General features: G+C 42.1%; 1 protein-coding gene across 1 annotated transcript in view; it reads right to left on the bottom strand.

Moving 5' to 3' along the window:
• Nucleotides 1–26,323, bottom strand: part of CIT (citron rho-interacting serine/threonine kinase) — a 164,291-nt gene extending 137,968 nt beyond the window's left edge. Inside the window, exons 1-5 of the mRNA XM_036766956.1 lie at nt 26,253–26,323; nt 23,325–23,423; nt 18,225–18,366; nt 14,298–14,473; nt 11,756–11,857 (exon numbers count right to left, since the gene is read on the bottom strand). Of these exons, the coding sequence (XP_036622851.1) occupies nt 11,756–11,857; nt 14,298–14,473; nt 18,225–18,366; nt 23,325–23,420 (516 nt within the window). The 5' untranslated portion in view covers nt 23,421–23,423; nt 26,253–26,323. The remainder of the gene's footprint in view (nt 1–11,755; nt 11,858–14,297; nt 14,474–18,224; nt 18,367–23,324; nt 23,424–26,252) is intronic.
• Between the last annotated feature and the right edge of the window lie 1,374 nt (nt 26,324–27,697).

Raw genomic sequence — 27,697 nt, 5'->3', positions numbered from 1 at the left:
CACCAAAACAGTTGCTTCCATGAAAGCAAGTCTCACATCATGTGGAGAAAATGTAAAAATGCCTAGTGATTTTCACTTAAATCATCCGGGGGGGGGGGGGGGGGGCAGGGGGCCATGGAGCCAAGATGGCAGCTGGAAAGCTGGGATTTGCCTAAGCTCTCCCCCAAATCCCTCCAAACACTGGTAAAAATGGCCCTGAAGAAATTCTAGAGCTGAGGAACCCATGAAATAGCAGAGGGAAACAGGTCTCCAGCCCAGGAGACCCTGGATGGTCACCAGGAAGGGTCTATCCCACAGTGCTGGGAGCAGAGCACACCCAGCGTGGGCTGCTTGGGGACAGACCAGACCCGGAGTCAGCCAGCAGGAAGAGGCCTTGAGGCCATGAAACAGTGAGCTGTGGCAGTTACCAGACTTCTCAACCTACAAACGCCAAAGAGCAGGTTAGGGGGAAACTGTGGGATTGAGTTCAGAGCAGTCTGGCCGCCAGGTCTGGTGGTGGAGGAAGTGGTACAGAGGTGGACGTAGCAGCAACAGGAAGCTCCTGAGGTTGTTCCCAGAGCTCCAACGGAGGCTGCTTCCTGAGTCCCTGGCTCACACAATGGGAGGAATCTAGCAGCAGATCAGAGCGGGAGTATAAGAATCGCTTTGTGGGCACAAAGGCCGATTCTCTTGCTGTGCCCTGCTCAAATCTGTATTGCGATCCTGGTTGGCGGTTCTTGGGGGAGGAGGAGCACTGTGGTGACAGAGTCTGGGGTGCCGGTGGAATAGAAGTAGCTCTGAAAACAGCAGCGCTTGGACCCTAAAGCTTGGGACAAAGTACTCTCTACTCTACAAGCAGTCATATCCTGACAAAAAGCTCAAGGGTCAAGTAGTTGGCTGGCAACATGAACAGGCAGTGAAAATGAACTCAGACTCAAACTCGAACTCTAGATTCCTTTTTTGGTGACAAAGAAGACCAAAACATACAGCCAGAAGAAGTCAACAAAGTCAAAGAGCCTACATCAAAAGCCTCTAAGAAAAATATGAATTGGTCTCTGGCCATGGAAGAGCTCAAAAAGGATTTGGAAAAGCAAGTAAGAGAAGTAGAGGAAAAATTGGGACAAGAAATGAGTGTGATATGAGAAAACCATGAAAAACAAGTCAATGACTTGCTAAAGGAGACCCAAAAAAATACCAAAGAAAATAACACCTTAAAAAATAGACTAACTCAAATGGCAAAAGAGCTCCAAAAAGCCAATGAGAAGAATGCCTTAAAAGGCAGAATTAGACAAATGGAAAAGGAGGCAAATGGAAAAGACCACTGAAGAAAACACCACCTTAAAAATTAGATTGGAACAAGTGGAAGCTAGTGAGTTTATGAGAAATCAAGACGTTATAAAACAGAACCAAAGGAATGAAAAAATGGAAGACAATGTAAAATATCTCATTGGAAAAACCACTGACCTGGAGAATAGATCCAGGAGAAATAATTTAAAAATTATTGGACTACCTGAAAGCCATGACCAAAAAAAGAGCCTAGACATCATCTTTCAAGAAATTATCAAGGTTTTGGAGAGCAATTTGGAACTATGCCCAAAGGGCTATAAAAATGTTCATACCCTTTGACCCAGCAATACCATTTCTAGGGTTGTATCCCAAAGAGATCACACAAGTGGGAAAAGGACCCATATGTACAAAAATATTTATAGCAGCTCTTTTTGTGGTAGCTAAGAATTGGAAATCAAAGGGATGCCCATCAATTGGGGAATGGCTGCACAAGCTGTGGTAAATGAAGGTAATGAAATACTACTGTGCTATAAGAAATGGGGATGATATGGACTTCATAACAACCTGGAAAAACCTACACAACATAATGCTGAGTGAGCGGAGCAGAGCCAGGAGAACATTATACACAACCACAGATATATGGATTCTGTGAGGACTAACCCTGACAGACTTCACTCTTCTCAGCAACACAAGGTGCAAAGACAACTCCAAAGGACTCACAATGGAGAATGCTATCTCCATCCAGAGAAAGAACTATGAAGTATGAATGCAGATCGAGGCACACTTCATGCTCGCCTTTTGTTCCCCCCACTTTTTTTTCTCTCTTTTGTTTTTGTTTTTGGGTTTTTTTTTATTCTGTTTCTTCTTTCTCATGATTCATTCCATTGGTCATAATTATTCTCCACAACTTGACTAGTGTGTAAATTAATTCAATGCGAAGTTATACGTGGAAGTTATATGGGATTCCATGCCATCTTGGGGAGGGAAGGAAGAAAATCTGGAACTCAAAATCATGTAGAACCAAGTGTTGTAAACTAAAAATAAAAAAAAAAATTTTTTTAAAAAAGAAATTATCAAGGAAAACTGCCCTGATATTCTAGAGCCACAGGGTAAAATTGAAATTGAAAGAATCCACCAATCATCTCTTGGAAAAAGATCCCAAAAAGAAAACTCCTAGGAATATTGTCACCAAATTCCAGAGCTCCCAGATCAAGGGAAAAATACTGCAAGCAGCCACAAAGAAACAATTTGAATACTGTGGAAACACAATCAGAATAACACAAGATCTAGTAGCTTCTACATTAAAGAATCAAAGAGCTTGGAATATGATATTCTGGAGGTCAAAGAAGCTAGGATTAAAACCAAGAATCACTTACCCAGCAAAACTGAGTATAATGCTCCAAGCAAAATATGGATAAAATAGAAGACTTTCAAGCTTTCTCAATGAAAAGACCAAAGCTGAATAGAAAATTTGACTTTCAAATACAAGAATCAAGAGAAGCATGAAAAGGTAAACAAGAAAGAGAAATCATAAGGAACTTACTAAAGTTGAACTGTTATGTTTACATTCCTACATGGAAAGATGATGTGTGTAATTCATGAGACCTTTCTCAGTATTAGGAGAGGGCACAGGATGAGTTGAATATGAAAGGATGATATCTAAAAAAATGAAATAAATTTAAGGGGTGAGAGAGGAATATATTGAGAGAGGGAGAAAGGGAGAGATAAAATGGGGTAAATTATCTCACATAAAAGTGGCAAAAAAAAAAAAAAGCAGTTCCATTGGAAGGGAAGAAGGGGCAGATGAGGGGGAATGAGTGAATCTTACTCTCATCAGATTCAACTCGAGGAAGGAATAACATACACACTCAATTGGGTATGTCACTCCACAGGAAAGTGAGGGGAAGGGGATAAAAAAGGGGGGGAAGATAGAAGGGAGGGCAGATAGGGGGAGGAGGTAATCAAAAGCAAACACCTTTGAAAAGGGACAGGGTCAAGGGAGAAAAGTGAATAAAGGGGGACAGGATAGAATGGAAGGAAATATAGTTATCCTTTCACAACATGAGCATTGTGGAGGTGTTCTGCATAATGATACATGTGTGATCTCTGTTGAATTGCTTGCCTTCCTAGGGAGGGTGGGTCACAAGGGAAGAGGGAAGAGAATTTGGAACTCAAAGTTTTAAAAGCAGATGCTTAAAAAAGAAAAAGTTGTTTTGGTTTATTTTTTTTTTTGCATGCATCTGGGAAACAAGTTATATTGGGAAGAGAGCATAGAAATCTATCCTGCCCTACAAGAAAGAAAGGGGAAAGGGGATGGGGGAGGGGAGTGGGGTGAAAGAGATGATGGCTGACTGGGAAATGAGGCAATCAGAATATATGGCATCTTGGAATGGGGGAGAGGGTAGAAATGGGGAGAAAATTTGGAACTCAAAATCTTATGGAAATCAATGCTGAAAACTAAAATATTAAATAAAATAAAACCTTAAAAAAAATGACCATCTAAGAAGCCAGAAACATGAAGATGAATTTGGACTGTTGTTTGGACTGAGATGGAAACAGTGGGACAACTCATCAGTTCTAGTTGATTGGTTTTATGATCATGCCAAATGACAATAAATGTGAATGAATGTATGAATAATATGCCATGCCTATAGAAATAAATGCATATTAAATCTCAAAAAAAAATCATCCAACCAAAATTCATTCTAGCTAAAAATTCTAGTAGTCATGATTGCAACTCTCTGCTCTGGGCTACAAAGCAAGTTACTTGAGCCCTCTGATTTCCAAAGTGCATATTACAAGGCCATTGCTGATCTCTCCTGATCAGATGATACCTTTCGGACCACTGCCCATGCCCGGATAGTTAGAAAGGCTTCATGTTTCCCTTGAAGTTAGTCATGCTGGAGGATTCAACAATGGACCCAGAAAAGGGTGTTAAAATATACTTTCAGATATTGGGGGAAATTGTGTGACTCTGTAGGCTACAAATATTAAATACTTGTGCTCCTGGAATATCCCTACAACCTATCAAGATCAAAGCCAGAAACCAACGTTCACCATGGAGACCACATGTACAGTCTAAGTGGTTTTGGTTTAGGGGCAGGGGAGGATTCATCATTCAGAGTGGAAAGTTGTCCTTAAATTCTGTATCTAGATATTGTCCAACAATTCACAGTGATCGATAAGTTCAACAAGCATTTATTAAGTACCTACTATGTGCAAGACACTGTGATGGGTGTTAGAGAGATGCCCCAAATGAAGATAAAGATGACCAAATAAAGGAAACCAGCATATCCTACAGGAAGCTAGCAGTACATAGTGCCAAAGCCGCAAACTCCAGACCAAAGCTATGTAATAGATCATGCTAACCTTGTACAGTTGTTAAACCAGGAATTACCACAGATGCCATGTCTGGCTTCTTCAGCCACTTCATCAGTGTCACCAACAAGCCTTACTGACCATTAAGGTCAGGGTGTGCCAGGCCCTGTGCTCAGTGCTTCACAAATGGTATCTGCCACTTAGTGGCAGGACAACATCATCAACAGATAAGGCCCCAAATAAAGACAATCCATGCCATCTGAAAAACAATACTCATCACAATACTATGCCAGGCTGCAGAAACAAGACAACAGCTGGGTGTTATGATCCCCAAGGGGGTAATCACCAGCAGGAATGGCAGAAAATGCTTTGAGGTTTATAGCTGACATAGTCTTCGAGTGAAAGGGGCTTTGGGGCTCATTCAGTCCAAACCCCTAATTTCAAGGAGGATGGAATTCAACCCTGTTGATTCTGCCTTGTTACTTTCTCTGATACTTGCCATTCCCCTTTGTTCCTATTGTCCCCTGGGGCTGTCTTCTGCCTCAAGCTTCTCTTCATTTGTTTTCTTTTCCCACACAAAATCTTTTTTCTACCAAAACAACCTACTCTCTTTCTTAAGCATATTTTCTTCCCCCATTCCTCCAGTAATGGATCTTTAAACAAAAAACAGCAGAAATCTGGAGTGAGCTCACATTCTGATTTTTAATCATCAACCCTTTCAAAGTCTCAGTTTCTACACTTGTGAAATAGGACTAGCCCCTGCTTCTCCTTAGTTCAGAGAGATGCTGCAGTGGCAAATGAAATAACTATTTTCAATTAAATACAGTATTAAGCAATATAGTCTAAGTAGAGATCACTGACAAAGCAGCCTGTCATGCAGCTAGCTTCTTGTAACGGACTTGCTCTTTTTGGAGCACACTTCCGACTGGTTCCTTCCAACAGCAGCTGTAGATACTAATAAAAGGGCAAATTTTGCATGTGCTCAGGGTGAGTAAGACTGCAGATCCTAAGCTGATGCTTGCAACCACACCCAAGCTCATGGAAAGGAATTTCACCAAAAGCATCTTTGTGTTGGTACCAGAAGAACCAATCAAATATAAACGGTGTTTGTGATTAAGAACCACTTGTGTTAACCAATGGTAAGGGTCCTTTCAGGTACTTCTTATGTCAGAACTAGAGATTCTACTATTTCTAGCACACCCTCTGAAATTGGTCACGATCCTCCTTTGCTATAGCTGCTATTTCTCAGTGAGGAGGGAGAGCATTTCAAGCATGAGGGAGGCGATTGGAGAGGCATATGGCTGATGTGTCAAGCACAAGGCACAGCAAGAAGGCAGGGGATCCTAGATCACAATCCACTAACTCTATTTCACAAATTAGTGAGGCCAAAAAAGCCTCCAACTGGTGGTCAAATCTTCTCGTCATGAGTTACCTAACTTAAGTGGATTGGGCCTTGTATAACAGACACACGAGCTGTCATTTAATCCACACTCAAAAATCTTTTTGAACTTGAAAGAACCTGTCAAGTAGTTTACATTCCACTAGGTCCATGACCTTCAAGAAACAAAGGGTACCACCAAACCATGACCACCTCTTCAAAACTGCTGCAGGATGATCTGCATGGTAGGCAATAAATTATCCATTCGTGCCATTGATTAGCCAGTAATGTACTTTGGTGATATCCGGACATCTTTTCTTCAGTAATGAATACTGTAGTTCTAAACCATCATGAAAGGCTTCACTGTGTGAAGTTCCTTGCTTTGTTGATTGATTTTGGGACCAGTCTGCTTTTTATATAAAATGCCCAAGCGAAAAAAAAAAAAACCCACATCTTTATGGTTCATGAGCTTGGAAGGGCTTCATTCTAAATATTCTAAATTTTTACAAGTCACAGCTTTCTCTACCACAGGCAGAAGGCCATCACTATGGTTCCTTCCTAGGATACTACATCTCAGCTCCTCACATGGTAAGAGTCTAAATGCACTTAGGTTAATATAACGTCTCAAAAGACCAAGACACAAAACGACTATTTCAAAGGCACTGAGAACTCCAAAAATTCCTTAAGGCGATAACACACTTAGCAATTGAATTGAGATCTATAAGAAGTACTAATATCTCATTTCACCAATGAGAAAACTGAAAAGGAAAAGGCTAATGTCTCCTGAGAGAGCAAACACAAAACAGGAACCAACACTACAAGCCTAGCTTCCACCTGATGGCCAGTTGTCTTCCAAATACTCTATTCCAACATACAGGAGCAATGGCAAAGTAGATGGATGATATACTTTAAATATACCTAACCCCTGCTCCCCTCCCAAAAAGAAAAAAAAAATACCTAAACCCCTAACAGTCTTACATTAGAGATCAAAATAGCAAACATATATTTTGATCATTTTAAATACATTTTTATTCATATCTTTTGTTTTTCTGTCGCTTACATTTCCCAGTCTGCCCCCTACCTCAAGAGTAAGATTTTCTTTTCTTTCTTTTTTTTGGTTAGATTTTGAGTTCCAGTTTGTCTTTCTTTCTTCCTCCTCCACCTCCAAACCCACATTAGAGAAGCCCAACATTTACTATAGATATAATTGTGGAACCATACAATACATACTCACATACTTCCATAGATCAGTTCTTTCTCTGGAGTTGGACAGCATTTTCCTTCTTAAGTCCTTTATAGTTAATATGACTATATTACTCAGAATAGCTTAGTCATTCATAGTCACAACCTTCAAACAATATTGCTATTACTGTGTACAATGTTCTCTTGGTTCTGCTTATTTCACTCAGCATTATTTCATGCAAATTTTTCCATGTTTTTCTATAACCAACCTGCTCATTTCTTACAGCAGGGTAGTATTCTATCACAATCCCATACCACAACTTATTCAGCCATTCCCCAATTCTTTGCCACCACCTTGGGAAACAAACCTAATAGTGGTATTGCCGGGTCAAAAGGGTATATACAGTTTTATAACTCTTTGGGCATAATTCCAAATTGCTCACCAAAATGGTTGGATCAGTTCACAATTCCACCAACTATGTATTAGTATTCCAATAACAAAGATGTTCAAAGAGGAAAAAACAGTTCAACAACATGAAACAATATATTAATAATGTGCTAGTGCCATGCAATGTCCCACACCCACATTCTGGAGCTGCAAAAAGCAGCGGGGGCAAGGCTTTCTCTGGCCTCTTCTTTGGAGCTAAATTTGGTCATGATTTCACAGCATTTGGTTTTGCTTATATTGCTATTGTTCATTCCATCTACATCAATGGCAGCATCGTGTGCTGTTTTCCCGATTCTACTAGCTTTCCTCTGCATCAGTTCATGAGTCTTCTTTCCCATGCTACAACACAGCAATCAATCAATCCACCGACCAAAAAGCATTTGTTAAGCGCTCACTAGGCTTCAGGCACTGTGGTGAACATTGGGGATATAAAGATAAAGCAAAAACAGTCCCTGGCTTCAAGCAGCTCACATGGGAAACAAACCATTTAAATCAGAACATACAAGACACTAACATTGTTGTAGAGAACAACTGCCGTACAAACAAAAGTTGGTAAAGGAATAGGCTAGAATTTTTAAAAATCACTTTCACTGTAACCACATCAGCCCACCCCTGCTACTCTAGGCCATCTTCCAGGAGAGGCAAACAGCACCGATTGAGAGAAACAGAGCCTGGTGGCTGTCCCACAGGCCAGGGAGCCAGAGTGATAAAGGAACACAAACACTGGCTCTGGATTCAGGAATCAGGTTTGAAATGCAGCTCCAACATTAGCTATATGACGCTGGCCAAGTTGCTAAATAAATCTCCCTGAACTTTAGTTTCCTCACCTGTGAAATAAAGGTGACACTTAACACTAGTTCCTTCACAGCACTATGGTGAGGAAAGGCTATTGTTAGTTATTTATCAGAACGGTTAAAAACCTATACGGCAAAAAGGGATCCGCTGTAGTAACTGGTGAGCGGGCAGAAGTGTCATTTCCAGACGCCATCACCCTGCTTAAAGCGTTGGGTTGTAAAAAATTTCCGTGCCTTGAACTATGGTATCCGTCTCAGGACACTGCTTCAGTATAATTCGGAATGATCTCCAATGGGCCTCGCCGTACCGTGACTGCTCTGTATCCCAAAGACAGCGAAGAAAAAGAAACAGATCTACGTATACAAAAATATTAAGAGCAGCTCTTTTTGTGATGGCAAAGATTAGAAATCAAGGGGATGCCCATCAACAGAGGAACGGCTGAACAAGCTGCAGTATATGATTGTGATAGAATACTGATGTGCTATAAGAAATGACGGGGAGAATGATTTCAGAAAAACCTGAGAAGACTTGTATGAACTGATGCAGAGTGAAGTGGGGAGAGCATTGTGCACAGTAAACAATACTTTAAGGCTGATCAACTGTAAAAGACTTAGCTACTCTTATCAAAACAACAATCCAAGGCAAAGGACCCATGATGAAAAACGCTATCCACCTCCAGAGAAAAAACTGATCGACTGAATGCAGATTGAAGCAGACATTTTTAGTCTTTGTTTTGTTTTTTGGTCTGTCTTCTTTTGCAACATGGCTAATATGGAAATGTTTTGCATGACTCCACATGTATAACCAATATCAAATTGCTTGCCTTCTCAAGCAGGGGGAGGGAGAGAGTTTGGAACGCAAAATTTTTTTAAATGAATGTTTAAAAAATCTTACGCGTAATTGGGAAATAGTTAATGAAATTAATAAAAATATATTGAATGAAGCACACTGAGGATGCTATGAGCCCTCGAGATCTTGGAGCTGTGTCCATCTTGCATTGTTCGTGACTGAATGACTGAAGCCGGTGAATGAATTCATCCATGATATCCCCCAGCCACCAGCAAGGTAATGTTAAATGACACTGTGGAAGACCTGGCTGGCTTGCAGCTCATATGCCTTTTAGTTGAAAAGGTCAGGTACGGTTTTGTAGAAACACTGGATGAAGTCCTTGATCACTTCCACAAGCACCTGGTAGGTTGGGTGCTGCTCCTGCTAGCATTCCTAAGTCAGGCCCTGCTCTGGCTCTTCTCTGTGCACATTATAGACTATGTACAGGGACTGCCTGTGGCCTCAGGCTCATGCTCCTGAGCTGGGAAGGATCCAGCCATGAGATCAGAGAGCAAGTGAGCAGCCCAACACACTGAGAGAGGTTAAAAGACATGTCGTACATCACACAGCCAACATGTATCAGAGGCTGCACCAGACACAGGCCGTTCTGGCTTTGAGGCCAGTCCTCTAGCCACTAATCCACTAAGCCAATTTTCCCATATGTGTGTGTATATTACATACATGTGTATTATGTGTGTATTTACGTGTACACACACAAGCACTGGGTTTTTGTTTACGTGTATCTTGCATATGTGTGCCAATATGTGCTTGTATACATATAAGGTTGCATATATGTCAGTGTGTATTGTGCATGGGTGCACACGTGTATGCATGTGTGTGTGTATACACATCTTTAGTAGTATAAATCAGTATGAGTAAAAATATTATTGCACCAGTATCAATGTGCTAAGACAACCATAACACCCAAAAACTGCTTATCCAAGGGAAAACTTCTGAGTGCTAACAGAACTACACAAAAATCTGAACATCAGAATTCTATGAACCACAGAAAGATGCTCCAAGATGACAACACACCAAGGAAGTATAATAAAATTGTGAGGCAAGCGCCCTAAAATGTCAGTAACCAGAAGAACAACACAACAGGCAGTTGTGAAGACAAGAATGGTAAAGCCAAGACTTTGATGCGGCGTGTGATCAATAAGACACCTACGGCTTTGGAGCAGAAACAACAGCCTTATCACAGAGAGATCCTAGAGTGACAATGGACAGTGGGATAATGATATGGGAGAAAGCCACCTGGACTGGGGTCAGGGGAGCCGGGTGTCATCCTGGCTCAGACACTAAAACATATGTGGCCACACATAGATGCATGGTCTGTCTCCTTGGCTGGATCCTCTTCCAGATCACCCCCTCTAACTGTAGATGGCCCCCAGGGTTCTCTCTCTGTAGTAAATCTTATCAGCTCTCACGGATTTCATTACCACAGAAGCCAGTTTCAGCCTAATGTTTTTATAGCACATGAACCAATAACCATGGCCAGGCTGCCCTTCAGAGTTTAAAGTAGAAACTAACCAACTCAAGGATGAAGCAAGCTGCAAACCCAACAGTAACAATCTATTAAAGAGATCACTGCTAGGGAGGATGAGCAAAGCTCCTGAGCAGCCAGCTCTTCATATGAAGCTATTTAAGTCTTAACTAAGCGACACGGCTCTAAATGAGGCTGCTTCTAAATGGGCTAACCTACAGAAGAGCTATTACGAGAAATGGGATAGTAATGCCAAGATGGGCCAAACTCACGAATCAAAACTCAACTGCAAGAGTTCCTGAGAGAAAGTTCTAAAGGGCCTGTAAAATATTCGACTAATTCTGTGAAATGTCAAGGAAAAAAGGGACGAAATAGATACTATATGCAAAATGATCATAACAACGTGAAAACATACCTATGTAAATAAAAAGAGAACTGAGATATAATTTATAGTTTAATGTTTATTAAATAAGTTTGGTTTTTTCCTATAAAATTAATACATTTTTAATTCCCCCAAAAAGCTATTTTATTATTTGGTTATACTCTGCAACTAATAAATTCTAGAAACACAAAAAGAACTAAAAATCAGCACTTATTTTAAAATTTCATAAAATCCTACATGGAAAAAAAAACTGACACGCTAGATTAATGTTTAAAGCAACCCACATGGGTCACAGATTTACATATGCCAGGAATGTCATCATTTCATGTGTGAAATCTGTGCAGCGGTTTAAAACCCCTCAAGTGAAAATGTGTAATGATCTGCACTTGTGGTAATAAGATAAAATAACCACAAGAAGACCAAACTTAACTTTACCCATGTTGATAGCAGTCTCAGGTAACTCAGAAGCCACACTTGCAATTACCATTAACCAAAAGAGTCACATGATTCCTAAATGTTCTGCGGAGTCTGGCATAATATTCTAACACTGCACCCCAAGGCCTCAACATGCCACAGTCTGCACAAGAAAGTGCCACATACAGAGAGACTCCACCCAAGTGTCAATGAACTAGACCAATCCCAAGAGTGGATGAAGACAAAATCTAGCCTCACCAGATAAAGATTCTCTTTGTCCTGAAATGCGTAGTGTAACTGAGGGATCCAAGGACTTGTACTCCGAGATAATATGCTTCGTTCTTCATCAAAAAACAAAACCTATAGGAGAAAAAACACTTTTTAAGCAAACACATTCTCAAAAGGACTTACCAAGGCTGTTCCTCTGCCTTCCAGCACATCCACCTTTCCTGGAATTCTAAAAAAGATCTCACTGCCCTAAAATAAGTGGGGGGCAGAGCAGATGACTGCTGTAGAGCTAGGATCCCACAATGTGGCCTCACTATTCCTTCCAACTGCTATCTTTTTTTCCTTTTTTTGAGCCAAGTTCCTTGAAACCATTGGCACTCTCTCCATCCCCTCCCCTCATCTACCTCTTTGCCTGACCCTACTTATCTGTTTTCTTTTATTCAAATGTTACTAATGCACAGATATAAGATACTGTATATCTGGCACACACACAAGGCATTCCAGCATCACCAGTTGGCTGCCAGGGCTCTCCCTAAAATCAATCAGCCTCATATATTCTACTAAACCTCCATTTATTATCCTCTACTACTTCATTCTTCTTGGCTAGAAGGGCAAGACTCACTCCAAGTCTTCACATCTATTTTTAAATGAAATTTTCATTTGTTTTGATATCTTGTTTTTTTTACATTACCTTCATTCTAAATTGATCCCTCCTCTCTCCCCAGCCAGCCACCACTTTAACACAAAATTTAAAAGGAGAAAAAAGCAGTTCAGCAAAACCAACACATCATCGACCGAGCCTGAAGCAAACGTAATGTTTCATAATTAGAGTCCCCCACCCCTGCAAAGAAGGGGGGAGGTTCATTTTCTCATCTGTCATCTCATCGGTCACTCTAATTATAGATCATTCAATTTTGTCCTGTTCTTTGCATTTAAACCGTTGTGCTCACTGTGTCTTTGGAACTTTTCTGCCTCTCTTTGGAACTCAAGTGCAAAATTTTCTATTTATCCCTATTAAATTTCATTTTATTAGATGCAACCCAACGTGCTAGCCCCCCAAGAGCCTTTGGAGTCCTGTTATTCAACATGCTAGCTACACCTCCTAATTCCATGTGTTTGACAACCACGACATCTATGCTTTATCTAAGACAACGATAAAAATAACACAGGGCCAAAAATAGATCCCTAGAGTATATACCACTCAAAGCCACCTTCCAAGATGATAGCAAACCACTAATGACTACACTATTTGTCTCTGTCCAGCCAGCCTGTTCCAACTCCATCTAGCTGTACTATCATCTAAGTCAGAGCTATCAAACCTGCGACCCCTGAATGCTGCCTAAAGTATATTAAAATGTAATTGGGAAATGTTTAACAAAATAAATAAAAATACAACATAACAAATGTTAATTTGTGGTTTTCTAAGTCAGTATGAAGACTGCAAGGACCTGTTTAGCACTGATCTAAAGCCCATATCTCTCCATCTTTTCCACACAAATAGCTCTTCCCCTATATTCACTCTCTTAGGAAATTAATCCATTGGTTTCCATTAACTAACACCTGTATGTGGCTGACTCCCAAATCCAAGAAAACCTACTTACCACCTTCTCCACACAGCACTACTCCCACCTGCCAAACGTCATACACTCTCTTCTTCTCACCTGGAATGCCCTGCCCTCCCCAATTCTCTCCCCTGGATCAAATTGCTACAGCTCTAATCAATCCAGCCGCCATTCTACAATCATGTATACCCTCTGACATTAATTCACTAATTATTCTTCCTTTCTATAAGGCAGTCAGTCAGCTATGAAGCTATATCTTTGTGTTTATTTATCTTTATACATTTTTGCTTATGCTTTTCTATCACTCCCACTAAGACTATAAAAAAAAAGCTTAAGAATACACGCTTTTTTATCTACATGCTTTTAGAGCTTGCAAACAGGGCCATGGCAGCAACTGGAAACAAAAGACATTCCAACCCTCCTGGCTAAAAGGCTGAGATCTCAATCTGCAAATAGAGGGCCACCTCTCTTGGAACACTGCCTATTAATTTACTCAAATATCTGTCTACAGACAGCAGCTTTGTTTACAAAAACTCCCAAAACAGAGAAGGTACAGCTTCCTATCAAGCAAAAGATTACCTGGCCACATAATAAACACAAATTATATTTAACTTCCCCAAATGCCTGTTAAATCTCATACACACCCAGCAAACAAAAACAAACAATACCTAACTGAGCTGACAAGACTTCTCTAGCTCTAAAGATGGCTACACGAATCATTTGTAAGGATAGCCCCTTTTCTAAAGGCCAAAGGGATTATATAATAAAATGAAATGACAGGGATGTTTATAAAGGACCCTAGTAGACCTGTGATCCTTGAAAATAGCTAAAGAATATTCAGGAAGAAGAAATTAGGAACTGAGAAAGCTTTTTGCCCATACAACTACACCTAAATCTAAGTTCATGAGGCAAAATTTGCTTGGTTGACCTCAGGAACCATCACTGCATAACCATCAGTCTCTTAAAGTTTTGTTATCAAACAGAAAACTCTACATAAAGAATGTGCATACCTCTTCTTGCGCCAACAAAGACCTCTTCTTCATCACTTTCATGGCAAAGATGTCCCCAGTGACTTTTTCCCTCACTACCTGTACTTCAGCAAAGTGACCACAGCCCACCAGACTTTTTACTTCAAAGTCCTTCAGGCCAGGCTGGAGTTCCCGTAATTCAGCGATGGTCTCCGAATCTGCACAAGATGGAATAGTTACTTCTAAATAAGGTGATTGAAACAAATATCTCTTTGTTAAAGGAGAAAGTGCTATTAGGTGTTTCCAGGCTGTCAAAAGATAGTCACTTTACTTCCTCATCAAAACCATGAATAAAATAAAGCATATAAAGTAAGTATAAAAGTGTTTTCATATGATGTTATGTTAAAACTACTAAGTGTTCCCAGAATTCAAAAGAAGTTTCCATGGTAGCTATAATTTGAACCCCACATAGTCAGAAAATAGACAAGGAAGACACATCACGCTTTTTTCCCTTTCTGTCTGTAGGCTGCAACACAATATTTAAACGAATACTCATACCAGCATTTTGTCCAGTTTAATACTATTACCTAAGAAATGTAGTTTCCACCAATGTTTGTCTTTCACAGTAAGTTTCAGTCTGCTTCTAGCTTCTTTCCACTCAGGCTAAAAATGTTTTGCTCCCCAGTCCCAAAGCTTTGCCCTCCCTGAGTCACTTTCAATAATTCCTCCCTCTCTTTTTGAGGATGGAGGAAGGGGGGGAAAAGGGAAACCCTTATTCCAAGCCACCAAAACATATTTGTTATTTGCAATATATGAAGTGGCTAGCAGATATCTCTGACATCTATCTCTTTCCTAAACATATTCCTAATTCCTTCTGAGTTTAGTCTTTTAGCGTGAGATTGAAAACATACATAGTGAAGCTTAAGTTTCAGCCTGCTAGGCTACCATGTGGCCTAGTGACTTTGGTAGGTCCTTAACCACAAGGCACAGCTGGCTCCCAGAAGAAATCCTATCTGTGAAGCCTTGCTCTATAAGTGCCCATAGTAAGCTAAGCTAAGCTATCTAGTACACAGTGGGCATCTGCTGACTATACATCCACAAGGTTAGTTCTCTATTAGCTGCACTAAAGAAGGGGGGCAATAACATAAGTAATCAAAATCGTAGATACTTCAAAATCAGTACTACTGGATCCTGGAATAGGTTATCAAGTTTGGGGGAGAGAGGCAGACTTCACATCCTCCTGACAACTCAAAAGCGCTGAGGACTCACTTCTATATCTACTGACTACAACTTCAATCCTGGCCAGCCATCCTGCAAACACATGAGCTTAGTCACAAAGACAACCAAGCAGGTTTATGTGCCTGCACCCAAATGAACACACAACTACTAGAAAAAATAACTCAAAACGACTCGGTGAATCAGAGTACTCTCTTCTGCATGTAACATGTTGAGCGTGGTTAACCGCTGCACCAGAAATACTAGAATACAACACTTCCGTAAGCATAATCCAAATCTATGTGATATTTGGGAAGGCCATGTCATTTCTGCGGGCAAAGCCCTGATCTTCTGTTTATAATCATGATAAAACCATGCCATCCTAATTTCCCAAGTTCCTTTCAAATCAAAGATTTGAGTTTTGTATTATATTCCCTAAGACATACGTCCTTGCAATTTTTTCAGTCGAACCTGATTTTATCATTGCCTGCCCAAAACAATAACCTCTCTTACATACGGGCCAAAGTTATAAATGCCTAAGTCTAAATGAACTTGGCTCTGATTCAATGCCAGTGCCCACCAACTTTGTCAGCTTCATAGAACAGCCAACAGTTTTGCTCAACAAAGCCAGTATCCTTTCAGGATTCTGAGGGCTCCCCTAAACCCTACCCAAACTTATCTCTCTCCACAAAAAGGCTCTTTACACAGTTAATGTTAACAAGCTAAAATAGTAAAAATCAGCCAAGTATATAACTAGACACTTGATAATTGCTCTACATATTTCCAGTTTTTTCCAGAGGCTACAGAACTCTACCATCAATAGCCCCAAACTCTTGTAAGTCCTGCTAAGAGTGGGTGTCACCTCAATGCTCTGTCCTCTACAACCTCTCACAATATCATTCCTTCCCTTGAGTTCAATTATCTGTCACATATAATCTCCACTCTAGACAGAGAGAGCCCTAATCTGTCATCTGAGCTTCAGTGACACATCACCAGCTAGCTGGTGGATATCTAGAAGCGGATGACCCTTAGAGATCTCCAACTCGATGTGCACCAAACAGAACTCACTAACTTTGCCCACAAACCCTGCCCTCATCTGAATTTCCCTATTACTAGTCATCCTTCCAGGTGCCCAGGTTCACAACCTTGGTGTCACCCTCAAATCCTCACTCTCACTCACTCGATGAAAACAACTGTTTGCCAAATCTTTTCATTTCTCATTTCTACTTTCACACTCACTCTGGCCCGTGTCCCTTCTTTCTGCTCGTACACACATACCACAGCCCTGGTTCAGGTCCCTGGCATTCCCTTTTGCCTAGACTATGGCCCAATGATTGTTCTCGCTGCCTCACTCCAACCTCCACCAAGATTCCAAAGGATCTTTTCCTAAAGCATCAGTCTACACTTGTTACCTCTAGCCCATAAATTCCAGTGGCTCTCTATTACCGCTAGGATCACAAACTCCTCTGCTTGGTATGCTCATCCCTCTCTAGCTTATGTTTTCCTCCCTCCCACATACTCTGTAACACAGCTAACTTGGCCCATCTGGGCTGATCCAGCTCCCTTCTCCCTTCTCCCTTCTCCATGACCTTGCATTGGTCACGCCACGGCCCAGAATGTACTCAGACAATCATAGATCTCAAGGTGGAAGAGAACTGATCACTGAGGACCAAAAAGACTAAATGACTTTCCCAGGATCACACAGCTACTAAGTATCTAAGGCAGGATTTGAACCCAGGCCTTCTTGACTCCACATCCAATGCTCTATCCGTCACACACCATGCCACCTCTACTTTTTCCATACTGTCTCTGAGAATCCCTGGTTTCCTTTGAGACACAAGGTCACATTCTACACGAAGCCTTTCCTGATTCGTCCAGCTGTCAGCGCCTTCCTTCCCCAAACAACTAAGTCTGATAGATAGATAGACAGACAGATAGATAGTTGGATGGATGGATGTACATGCTGTCTCCAGTTAGAAAGTAAGCTTCTTGAAGGCAGGGACTGTTTTGCTTTTGTTTTTCGTATCCTCAGCAAGGTGAGCCACACATAGTTGGTATTTAAGAAATGCTTGTTGATTGATCGGTTTATGGCATTTAAATACTCACAGAGTAAGAAACACTGTAATGGAGATGGAGAAATACAAAAAGGCACAATCAAAATACCTAGAACAAAGAAATGCCTTCCCAAATAGATCCTTTGACACATGCAGCTAAGTATCAACACAGCCAGGTGCTGTCTCCTCCATTCAACCTCCACTGCCATTTCTATCCAAGTTCAAAAGCTGGGAACACCCAGAAATTTATAACAACAATTTGAGAAGGCTAAATATCACCCTTTCAATATTTACATTAGCCATCCTCATTGGAATGCTAAAGACCCCCCCACACCTCCCCCCCAACTAAGAAGTTGCCTGTTCCTGTCACTAGTCCCTTCTGCTGTCACCAAGCAAGACTTAGAGGACTTGAGTAGCCTTTGATGAAATGTGGACGAAAAGCTCAAAACTAACAAAGGCTGCCAAGAGTAACAGCAGGGAACCGAGATCCAGATACTCACAAAATTCTTCCTCTCACCCTACTCCTACCCTCCCATTTTAGAACAAAAATATCTAAGAGAGGGGTGGAGGTGGGGGAAATTATGTGAATAAAGACAGCACCCAAATAACCAAAAATACAGTTCTAAAACCAAGGATAATTAGCCAATTTAAGGACAATTTTAAAATTAATTTCAACAAAGAAAAAGTACTCCAAACTTACACTTTCTGACAAAGTTGCTCACATGCTTAATCTTCATTAGGGCAGGACTGCTGCACTCTTCAAAGAAAACAAAAAGGGCATCCAGTATCCCTTCACGGGAGAGAGGAGACATCTGCTGTTGAGTCATGAAGGGTGTTTTACCCTAAAAACAGCAAACAACAGACGGAGTACTAGTCAATAATGAAAAGCATGGATCAATAACATTCCCATAAAGTAAATTACCCAGTGCCAACAAAAGATAACTGGATGTGCCATACTAACAGGACAATCTTGAGGGTTTGCTCTTTGAAACACCAACAGCCATCACATTCAGGAAGACAACTGAAGGTAGAAGTAAATGTAAATGATGCAACTGGATTTCTGAAACCAGGACCTGCGGCAGAACACAGTAACCACACTGCTATCCAACTATGCTTCTGACTGGAAATTTAGCATTTTACCTGGGACCCAACATCCCTCAATGCACATCTCACTGAGCTCTGCAGCAGTAAAGACTACTTTTCTCACATAGACAAGACCCTTCAGGCTTTATCAATGGAATTTCTTCTCACAGACTAAGAAACAGAATGATCACCACACTTGCAGGTTTGGCCATGGTTCGCCACTGATGCAATTGGTCACACAGCAACACAGTACAATGGAAAGAGAATTGGATTTAGAGGCAGGGGACCTTGGTTCAAATCCTAGCCCCACCATTTACTGTCTTAACCTCTCCAGGCCTGTAATATTAGTTAAGTTGGGACTTTTTTTACTGTTTTAGAATACTAAATGAATTAAGTGTCTTTGATTGAGCCTTACTAGGCGCAAAGCCCCAGCCCCAAACCCCTATCTACTAGGTGCTAAGCCTATGTGGGCGTGAAGCCCTCAGGGCCCTAAGGGGAGTTGCTAAGACCAGAGCCAATAGTAGGCACCTAAGTTCTGGTCACTCAGATAACGTCCAAAGACTATATAAAAAGAGAGAACAGAGCTATTTGCTTGGGGCTCTCACTCTTGGAGGAGTGTTGATATGGAGACTCTGGGCAGCTGTAGTTAAGAGCCCTCCAGCTTGTAAACCCAGATGTTGATGCCTTCTTGGTAACTATGAATTGTATTTGGTCTGTTTATAATGTATCTTTCTAATTTGTTTGTATTGTCTCTGAAGTTCAGGGTGCTGGCTTTTTCCCCTGAACTAAGTGAATGATATTTGTATGTTGGATTGAAATAAGATTGTTAACCCCCAACCTTACTTTCCTTAGTAAAGCAGATCAAAAGAACCTATGCTGGCAGCATTCTTGTTGTTGGGCTTGTGTTGGTCTTTCACCCCCACAGCAGCTGCTAGCTGAATCGTTGCAACAAGGCCTCAGTTTCCCCATTCACAAAAATGAGAGGATTAAAGGATGGCCCTGCAGGTTTATTCCAATTCTAAATGAATGATCCTGTAAGACTCCTGTGCCTCAGTTATTCTGTCTGGCTAGAGCAGAGGATCTTAATCTTTTTGGTTTTTTTGTACACCTCAGACCCCTTTGGCAGTGAAACCCATGGACTCCATCTCAGAAAAATGTTTTTAAAGGCATAAAATATGGGATTACAAAGGAAACTAACCAAATATTTTGAAGAAACAAGTTCATGGGCCCCAGGTCAATAACCCTGGAGCTTCTTGCAAGAACAGTCCTACATAAAATTAAGGTAACATTAGACTTAAGATTCCCTTTTAAAGAGCTTGGGAGAACATCAAAATTCCAATGCTCTTCATCAACCTCATTTAAAAAAAGTTTCATGTACAGAAATAGCATTTTTTCTTATTTGTTAATGCAAAACAAATGTCATACATTTTGTTTACAAACAGAAAATACATTGGAGGGAGAGAACCAGAAGAAGAAATTGGAAAATGAACCAGGATGTTACAACAAGGGTTCCAATATTGTCCTAAGCTCTCCTGATGTAATATATAATCACATTAGGAAAAGGATATAAAATATTCAAAAGCAAATGTGAAATTCTTTCAAAATCTATTCATTCCTTTTAGGTATTTTATAAATTGAATGAGAGCCTGTGAGGCACAGTGGATGTAGAGCCTGCCTCAGAGTTAGGAAGATAAGGGTTCAAATTCCACTTACCTAATCAGTCAGTGAACAAACTAGGAAGTTGCATAAAGGCCCTTCTCTAATCATTCTGCCACCTTCTTAAATCCCTACTCCTTTGTCCAATGAATTAGCTATTCCCCCCAGCTTTGGGTCTTCTGCAAATTTAGGCCTTCATTGAAGCCTTCATCCAAGTCACTGATAAAAAGTGCCCAGCACAGATCCGGGGGCCCTCCACCTAGGACCTCCTTCCAAGCTGACATTGAACTATTAATGACTTTTGAGTCCAAATTTTCAACCAGTTCCAAATCTACCTAATATTCCATCATCCAGCTCCAATCTCTCCATCTCATCTACAAGAGTAGCACAAAAAACTGTCAAGTTTTGTTCTTGTTGTTTAGTCATTTTTCAATCATACTCACAATTCGTGACCCCATTTGGTGTTTTCTTGGCAAAGATACTGGAGCGGTTTGCTATTTCCCTCTCCAGCTCATTTTATAAATGAGGAAACTGAGGCAAAAAGGGTGAAGTGACTCACCCAGGGTCACACAGCTAGTGAGTGTCACGAGGCCGGATTTAAACTCAGGTCTTCCTGACTCCAGGCCCAGCCTGTGGGCATTCTGTCCACTGCACCACCTAGCTGCCCAGTCAAATGTTTTGTTCCAATCTAAATAAACTATACCAACAGCCTTCCCTTCATCTTCCAGTCTAGTAAGCCTGTCAAACAAAGAAAAGAGGTAAGTCTGGCAAGAACTGCTTTTGATAAAGATGGTTCTTTGTGACCACTCTTCTTCTAGATGCTCGCTAACTACTCCTTTAATGATAATGATACCTTCCAGAATCGTGACAGGCATCAAAATCAAATTCACTGGCCCATGCTTTCCAGACTCCTTTCTCTTCCCTTGTTTCAGAATTGGGCTCTCTGCTCTTCTTCAGCCTTGTTAAACCTCTCCAGCTGGCTCTGCAATTACATCTGCCAAGTCTTTCTGCACCAAGAACATAGTTGGTTGGAGCTGGGTCACTGGAGATCACCAACGGCAGCTAAGGTCTCTCTTAGGATCTTGAGTATCAACTTCCCAGTAGCTATTTTTGTTCTGTCCTTTTCAGTCCAAAAATCACTCAAAAAGAGAAATAAGCAAAATAGGCAGCAGGCATCTCTATAATTTCACGACAGTCTCCACCCTGAAGCAATGATCCTGCTCCACACAGAACTGAGCCACTGTCCTTGTTACAATCTTCCAGGAGAGGAAGGAAGGAAACAAGCATTTATTAAGCTCCTACTATATTCCAGGCACTATGTTAAGTGCTTTACAAATATTATCTCAACAACTCTGGGAGGCAGATGATGTTATTACCCTTCTATCACCGTCAAGGAAACTGAAATGGAGAGAAGTTAAGTGACTTGCCCAGGTGATAAATCTAGTTAAATGTCTGAGGCCGATACGAACTCAACTCTTCCTGACTGCAGGGCCAGCGCTCTATCCACTACAACACCTAGCTGCCTTGAGACATGTCTTTTCAAAACACTTTGGTCAGTGAGTTCTCTATACATTCTCTTTGGTCTCTTTAGACAACTCCCCCTTTTTTGACTTTATGAGAACCCTTTCTTTTTGTGCTTTCAGAAGGTAGTTCTTATGAGCTTCCCACACCTCCTGGGCAAGTTTCCCCTGCAGAATCTTAGCTGCTGGAGCCCTACATATGTTATCTGTGAACCCTTTGAAATATGCTCTTCCGAAAGCTAGGATGCAACTTATGTCTACATTACCCCTAAGTTCCTTTCATTTCTACCCTACTTCTTATTTGTCGATGAGAATCAAATCCAGAACAGACTTGAGAATTCTTATGCCAATGACATCACAGATTTAGTGGCTGCCTCTGAGCATCATTACTCCAAGGATCTTTCACCACTTTGGGGATTCATCCCACTGACATGGATCACAACCTCTCTGTGACTGTTCAACAGGTCTTCAAGAATAGCTACAGCTTAAAAATTTATCATCCTTTGGCCAACCTGATGACGGTGGTCTCCCAGCTTAGCTTAGCAAATCCTCAGAGAGCAGAAATAGTCCTTCCTGGGCCTATCCTAGAAACCTTTCTAGCTTGGGAAGCTCCACCAGAGCTCAGGCTCAAGAAGCTGCCTCCATGCCATCAGACATCAGGACAGAATCTCAATACTATATATACAGATAGTCTACATAAACACCTTACTAAGGGTGTTTAATATTTCATTAAACACACTAATTCTTTTGAACATGTCTAGTTACTACACAAAGATCTCCACTTTAAAAGAATGTGTTCTTTTGAACAAACCAGCAAAAGCTGTTATTGTTTAGGCTTTTAGTCAGTACATGGAAATGACAAAGAAATGCCAGTGATATTCATTAAAACAAGATTCTACCTACGTTAAATTGCTCTAGGGTGCTATGCGCCGTTTATACAGCAAGGCAGACAAGTTCTTAGACAGGCATTTATAAAGTGCTAGAAATGATACAAGGAACTCATTTTAGAAGTAAATTCAAAATATAATCTTTGTTTGTACATTAAAAATTAGTAGCTACAATTACTCTTATTACACATCTCGGCCCACTGTTAGTTCTTAGGAATACAGGATCTAAAAATGACCCTTAGGGATAACCTTAGCCAATCTCCTTATTTTACAGAGGAGGAGAAAAAAATGAGAAGTGACTTATCTAAGATCAAAAAAATAAATCAGAGTCAGAATTTGAACTCAAGCGTCTGTCTTCCAATCCAATGCTCTCTTGCATCACTTTCTCCTTCCTTTCAAAATAACAAAAATACCCAGTCATGTTTCTTCGTGAGCAAAAACTTTACAAAAAAATAAACTGAGGCTCAGAGGAAGGGCATCATTTGCCCCCAGTCATTCAGCTAATTAGTTTTCAGACCTAAAACTAGAACCTCAGGCTCCAGATTCAAAGTCCAGCATCCTTCCCACTAGAACACAAAGCCATGATTCCTGGTTGAGAGAAAGACGGGCCTAGGACAGAAATGGAGATAACAAAGTGAAGTACTTGAAACTCACCTGGAAAAGATGATTCAGTCTGGAGGCCCGGCTACTGATGGGCTCCTGTGCACTTGGGGCCAATGGGCTGCGCACGCCATACTTAAACTTCAGCATCTCCTGAAGAACAGATAAGTTTTAAGACAAGTTTGTGTTTAACAGACATGGCTCTTAGCAGTTCAATGGATTCATATCTGTAAGAGACTGAGTATCAGAGGCATAAGGCATCTTAGAGAATAGGATGGCAGTTACAGAAGAGACCTGTTAGAAGACAGAACGCCAGCAATGGGAAGTTAACATTTAGAAGGGAGAATGACAAAGATGGAAGGAACCTTGAGAACACAGAACATCAGAGTTGGGAGGGACCTTGGAAGACTGAATGTCAAGGCTCCCCCAGCCTCTCAGCTAAGACCCTTGTCTCATACTTTACAGAAAAAATTGAGGCCATTTGCATGGGCTCCCTCTTCTCCCCTCTTCCTCATCTCTTATCACTCACATGCCTTCTGCCACTCTCTCCTCCTCCATCCCTGTCTTGAATGAAGTGGTCTCACTCCTTACCAAGGCTAAGCCCTCTAGCTGTTCAAGTGACTCCCTTCCATCCCATCTCCTCCAAGAAATTACCCCTTCTGGCATCCTCACACTTTCATGTTTTCATTTTCTCCTCTCTAGTGGTTCCTTCCCTACTACCTACAAATATGCCCACATCTGCCCTATCCTGAAAAAACCTTGACTTGATCCTTCCATCCCCAATAGCTATCATCCTATATATCTCTTCTGTCCTTTGTAGCTAAACTCTTCAAAAAGGCTGTTATTAAAGGCCTTTTTCACCTCTCACTCTCTTCTTAATACCTTATTGTCTGGCTTCTGACCTCATCATTCTGCCAGCACTGCTTTCCCCAAAGTTACCAATGATCTCTTAGCTGCCAAATCCAACAGCCTTTTCTCAATCCTCATTCTCCTTCACCCCTCTGCAGCCTCTGACATTGTTCATCACTCTCTCCTCTTTGACTCTCTCTTCTAAGATTCCAGGACATCACTCTCTCCTATCTCTCTGACCCCACTCCTTCTCTGTCTCCTCTGCTGGATCCTCCTCCACATCACGCCCTCCAACCAGAGGTGTCCTTCAGGGCTCTGTCCTGGGCCCTCTTCTCCCTCTGACTTCACTAGAGGATCTCATCAGCTCCCACGGATTTAATTACCATCTCTGATGATTCTCAAATCTACCTATCCTGCCCTAACCTCTCCCTGACCTCCAACTTCCCATCTCCAGCCATCTTTCAGTCACCTCCAAACGTTTGTAAACTCAACATGTCCAAAGCTGAACTCATCACCTTTCTCCCTAAACACACCCCCTTTGACCTTACCTATTATTGTTGAGGACATCACCACCCTCCCATCTCTCAGGCTCAAAACTTAGGAGTCCTCCTGGACTCCTCACTCTCTCTCACCCCACCCCACCCACATCCAAGCTGTTGCCAAGACCTGATGATTTCACCTTTGTAACATGGCACAGCAGCGGATAAAGAGTTGGGCCTGGAGCCAGGAAAACCTGAGTCCAAATCCAGTCTCAGACACTTACTAGCTGTGCGACCCTGGGCAAGTCACTTCACCTTGTTTGCCTCATTTTCCTCCTCTGTAAAAATGAGCTGGAGAAGGAAATGGCAAACCACCCCAGTATCTTTGCCAAGATAATCCCAAAAGGGGTCAGCAATAAGTGAACAACAATAACAAAACATCTCTTGAATATACCTTTCTCTCCTCTGATCCTGCCGCCCTCTGGGGCATCATCACCTCATACCTGGACTATTCTAATTGCCAGCTGATGGGTCTGCCTGCCTCAAGTTTCTCCCCACTCCAGTCCTTCCTCCCCATTCAGCCACCGGTGACTTTCATAAATCACAGATCCAACCACCTCATCTCCTACTCCATAAACTCCAGCGGCTCTCTAATGCCTTTGAGATCAAATACAAAATCCCGCTTGGCTCAAAGCCCTTCAAAACCTCGACCCCTCCTACCTTTCCACAATTCTTACAACCAGGCCATGTGCTCTTTGATCTAGTGAATTGGTTTATATATGTTTCCCCATTAGAAAGTGGGCTCCTAGAGGGCTGAGACTGTCTTTTAACTCTTTTTTTTTTTTTATACCTAGAGCTTAGCACAGTGCCTGGCACATAGAAGATGCTTTTAAAATGAAGATTACTGAGCTGGAACGGGGCCTTAAAACGTGGAATGATACGGCTAGGAGGGGCTTCAGAACAGGTAATGTCAGAGCTGGGAGGGGCCTTAGAACAGGGGATGTCAGAGCTGGGAGGGGCCCTAGAACAGGGGATGTCAGAGCTGGGAGGGGCCTTAGAACAGGGGATGTCAGAGCTGGGAGGGGCCTTAGAACAGGGAATGGCAGGGCTGGGAGGGGTCTCAGAACAGGGGATGTCAGAGCTGGGAGGGGCCTTAGAACAGGGGATGTCAGAGCTGGGAGGGGTCTCAGATCAGGGGATGTCAGAGCTGGGAGGGGCCCTAGAACAGGGGATGTCAGAGCAGGTGGTCAGAGCCCTTCTAAAAATTTAACCCCGCTCCATTTCCCCAACACCGCCCCCCCCCCAGATCCTGCCCCTCACCTCCCCGCCCCTCGCCTCGCTTCCCCAGCCCCCGGGCCAAAGCAAAGCCGCCCCGCCCCCGTTCCCGCCTCGGGCAGCTCCGGGCGACTTCTGGGAAGATGAAGGTGGAGGGGGCTACGGGACTGAGGAGCAGAAAGAGCAGGGCGCATGCGCACTCCTCTTTTACCCCTCCCCCTTTCTCCTCAGACACCTGAGGGACTCCCCAGCCTCACCCCAACCCTGGGAGAAGGGAAGCCCGACAAAACTGAGGCAAGGATGGCGCTTTCTCGCCTAAGCAAAGGGAAGAAACAATTCGGGAGAGCGGGTATTGGGGCGGGGGGGTGCCTATACTCACTGTCCACGCACTCCCCCGCCTCGCCGGACCGCAAGGCACCGCACCGCACAGCACCAACCCCACCCTCCTCTGTCCCGCCTCAGCGTTTGAATTGCGAGGCGGAGCCGACCACTAGCCGGGGGAGGGGTGAGTGCGGCTCCTCGTCGCCTGGTCCAATCATGTCTCCACGTCCTCTTGATCGATGTCTCGGATGGCCCCGCCTCCGCGCTTTGACTGTCCAATGGAAACTCCTGAAGCTGTAAAAGGGAGGAGCCAATCACACTATTTTCTCTTCGATTGTAGACCAATGAATGGGCCAGCCGCGGAGAGTGGGCGGGGCGTAAGGGAGCGGGCGTCTGTTCAGTTTGAAAGAGACTGTTGAAGACTTTCGAATGTGGAGGCTGCCTCGGTTCCTTCCGGGTCCCTTGCTCTTGGGGGAGATACTAACCACATGTTCTTAACTTCTCACTTTAATGGTCTTCTCTCTAAGAGTCACTTTAACCACAACAATAATTATTACTATCTCTCTTACGTAGCATTTTACGGTTTGCAAAGTGGTTTGCAAATGTTAATATCTAATAATAGCAAACATGTAGATAGTGCTTACCAAGTGCCTGGCGCTTCACACTTATTAGTACATTTCAGAACCAGGAGAACATTGTATACGGTAACAGCAATACTGTAACAATAATCGACTGTGAAAGACTTAGCCTCTCTGATCAATACAGAGGATACAAAGGACTCAGATGAAAAAATGCCGTCCACCTCCAAAGAACTCTTTGAGTGCAGGTTGAAGCATATTTCTTTCTGCTTTCTTTATTTTTCCTGGGTTTGTTGTTATTTTGCAACATCGCTAAGGTGCAAATGTTTTGTAAGATTTCACATGTAGAAAAGGTATCTTATTTCTTGTCTTCTCAGGAGGTGGGGGAGGGGTGGAAGGAGGTGGAGAATTTGGAACTGAACAAATGTTTTTCTTAATTTGATCTTCACAAGAATCCTGGGAAGGTAGAAGCTGTTATTGCGACCATTTCCCTGCTCTGGAAACTGAGGCAGATAGAAGTTACCCAGGTCTGAGGACAAATTTGAACTCAGAGTCTTCCTGACTCTAAACCCGGTGCTCTATCCACTGTACCACCCAGCCACCTACAATCCTATGATCACCTTGAGCTACCGTTTCCTCCCCAGCGAAATAAAGTGTTATACCAGATGACCTCTGAAGTACACATTCTGTCTCTATCACACTATGAACAAGATCATATTTATTAAGAGCCTATTGTATATAGATAGACATCTTAGCACTGGAGGAAATATGTTTATACTTAATAGTATTTAATTTTTTCCCAATTACATGCAAAGATAGTTTTTAACATTCATTTTTGCAAGATTTTGAGTTCCAAATTTTTCTCCCTTCCTCCCTTCCCTCTCCCCTCCCCAAGACGGCAAGCAATCTGGTATAGGTTATAGAT

The sequence above is a fragment of the Trichosurus vulpecula genome, chromosome 1 (genome assembly GCF_011100635.1).
Source record: "Trichosurus vulpecula isolate mTriVul1 chromosome 1, mTriVul1.pri, whole genome shotgun sequence".
Lineage (NCBI taxonomy): Eukaryota > Metazoa > Chordata > Mammalia > Diprotodontia > Phalangeridae > Trichosurus > Trichosurus vulpecula.
This window is presented reverse-complemented; position numbering and strand designations above follow the sequence as displayed.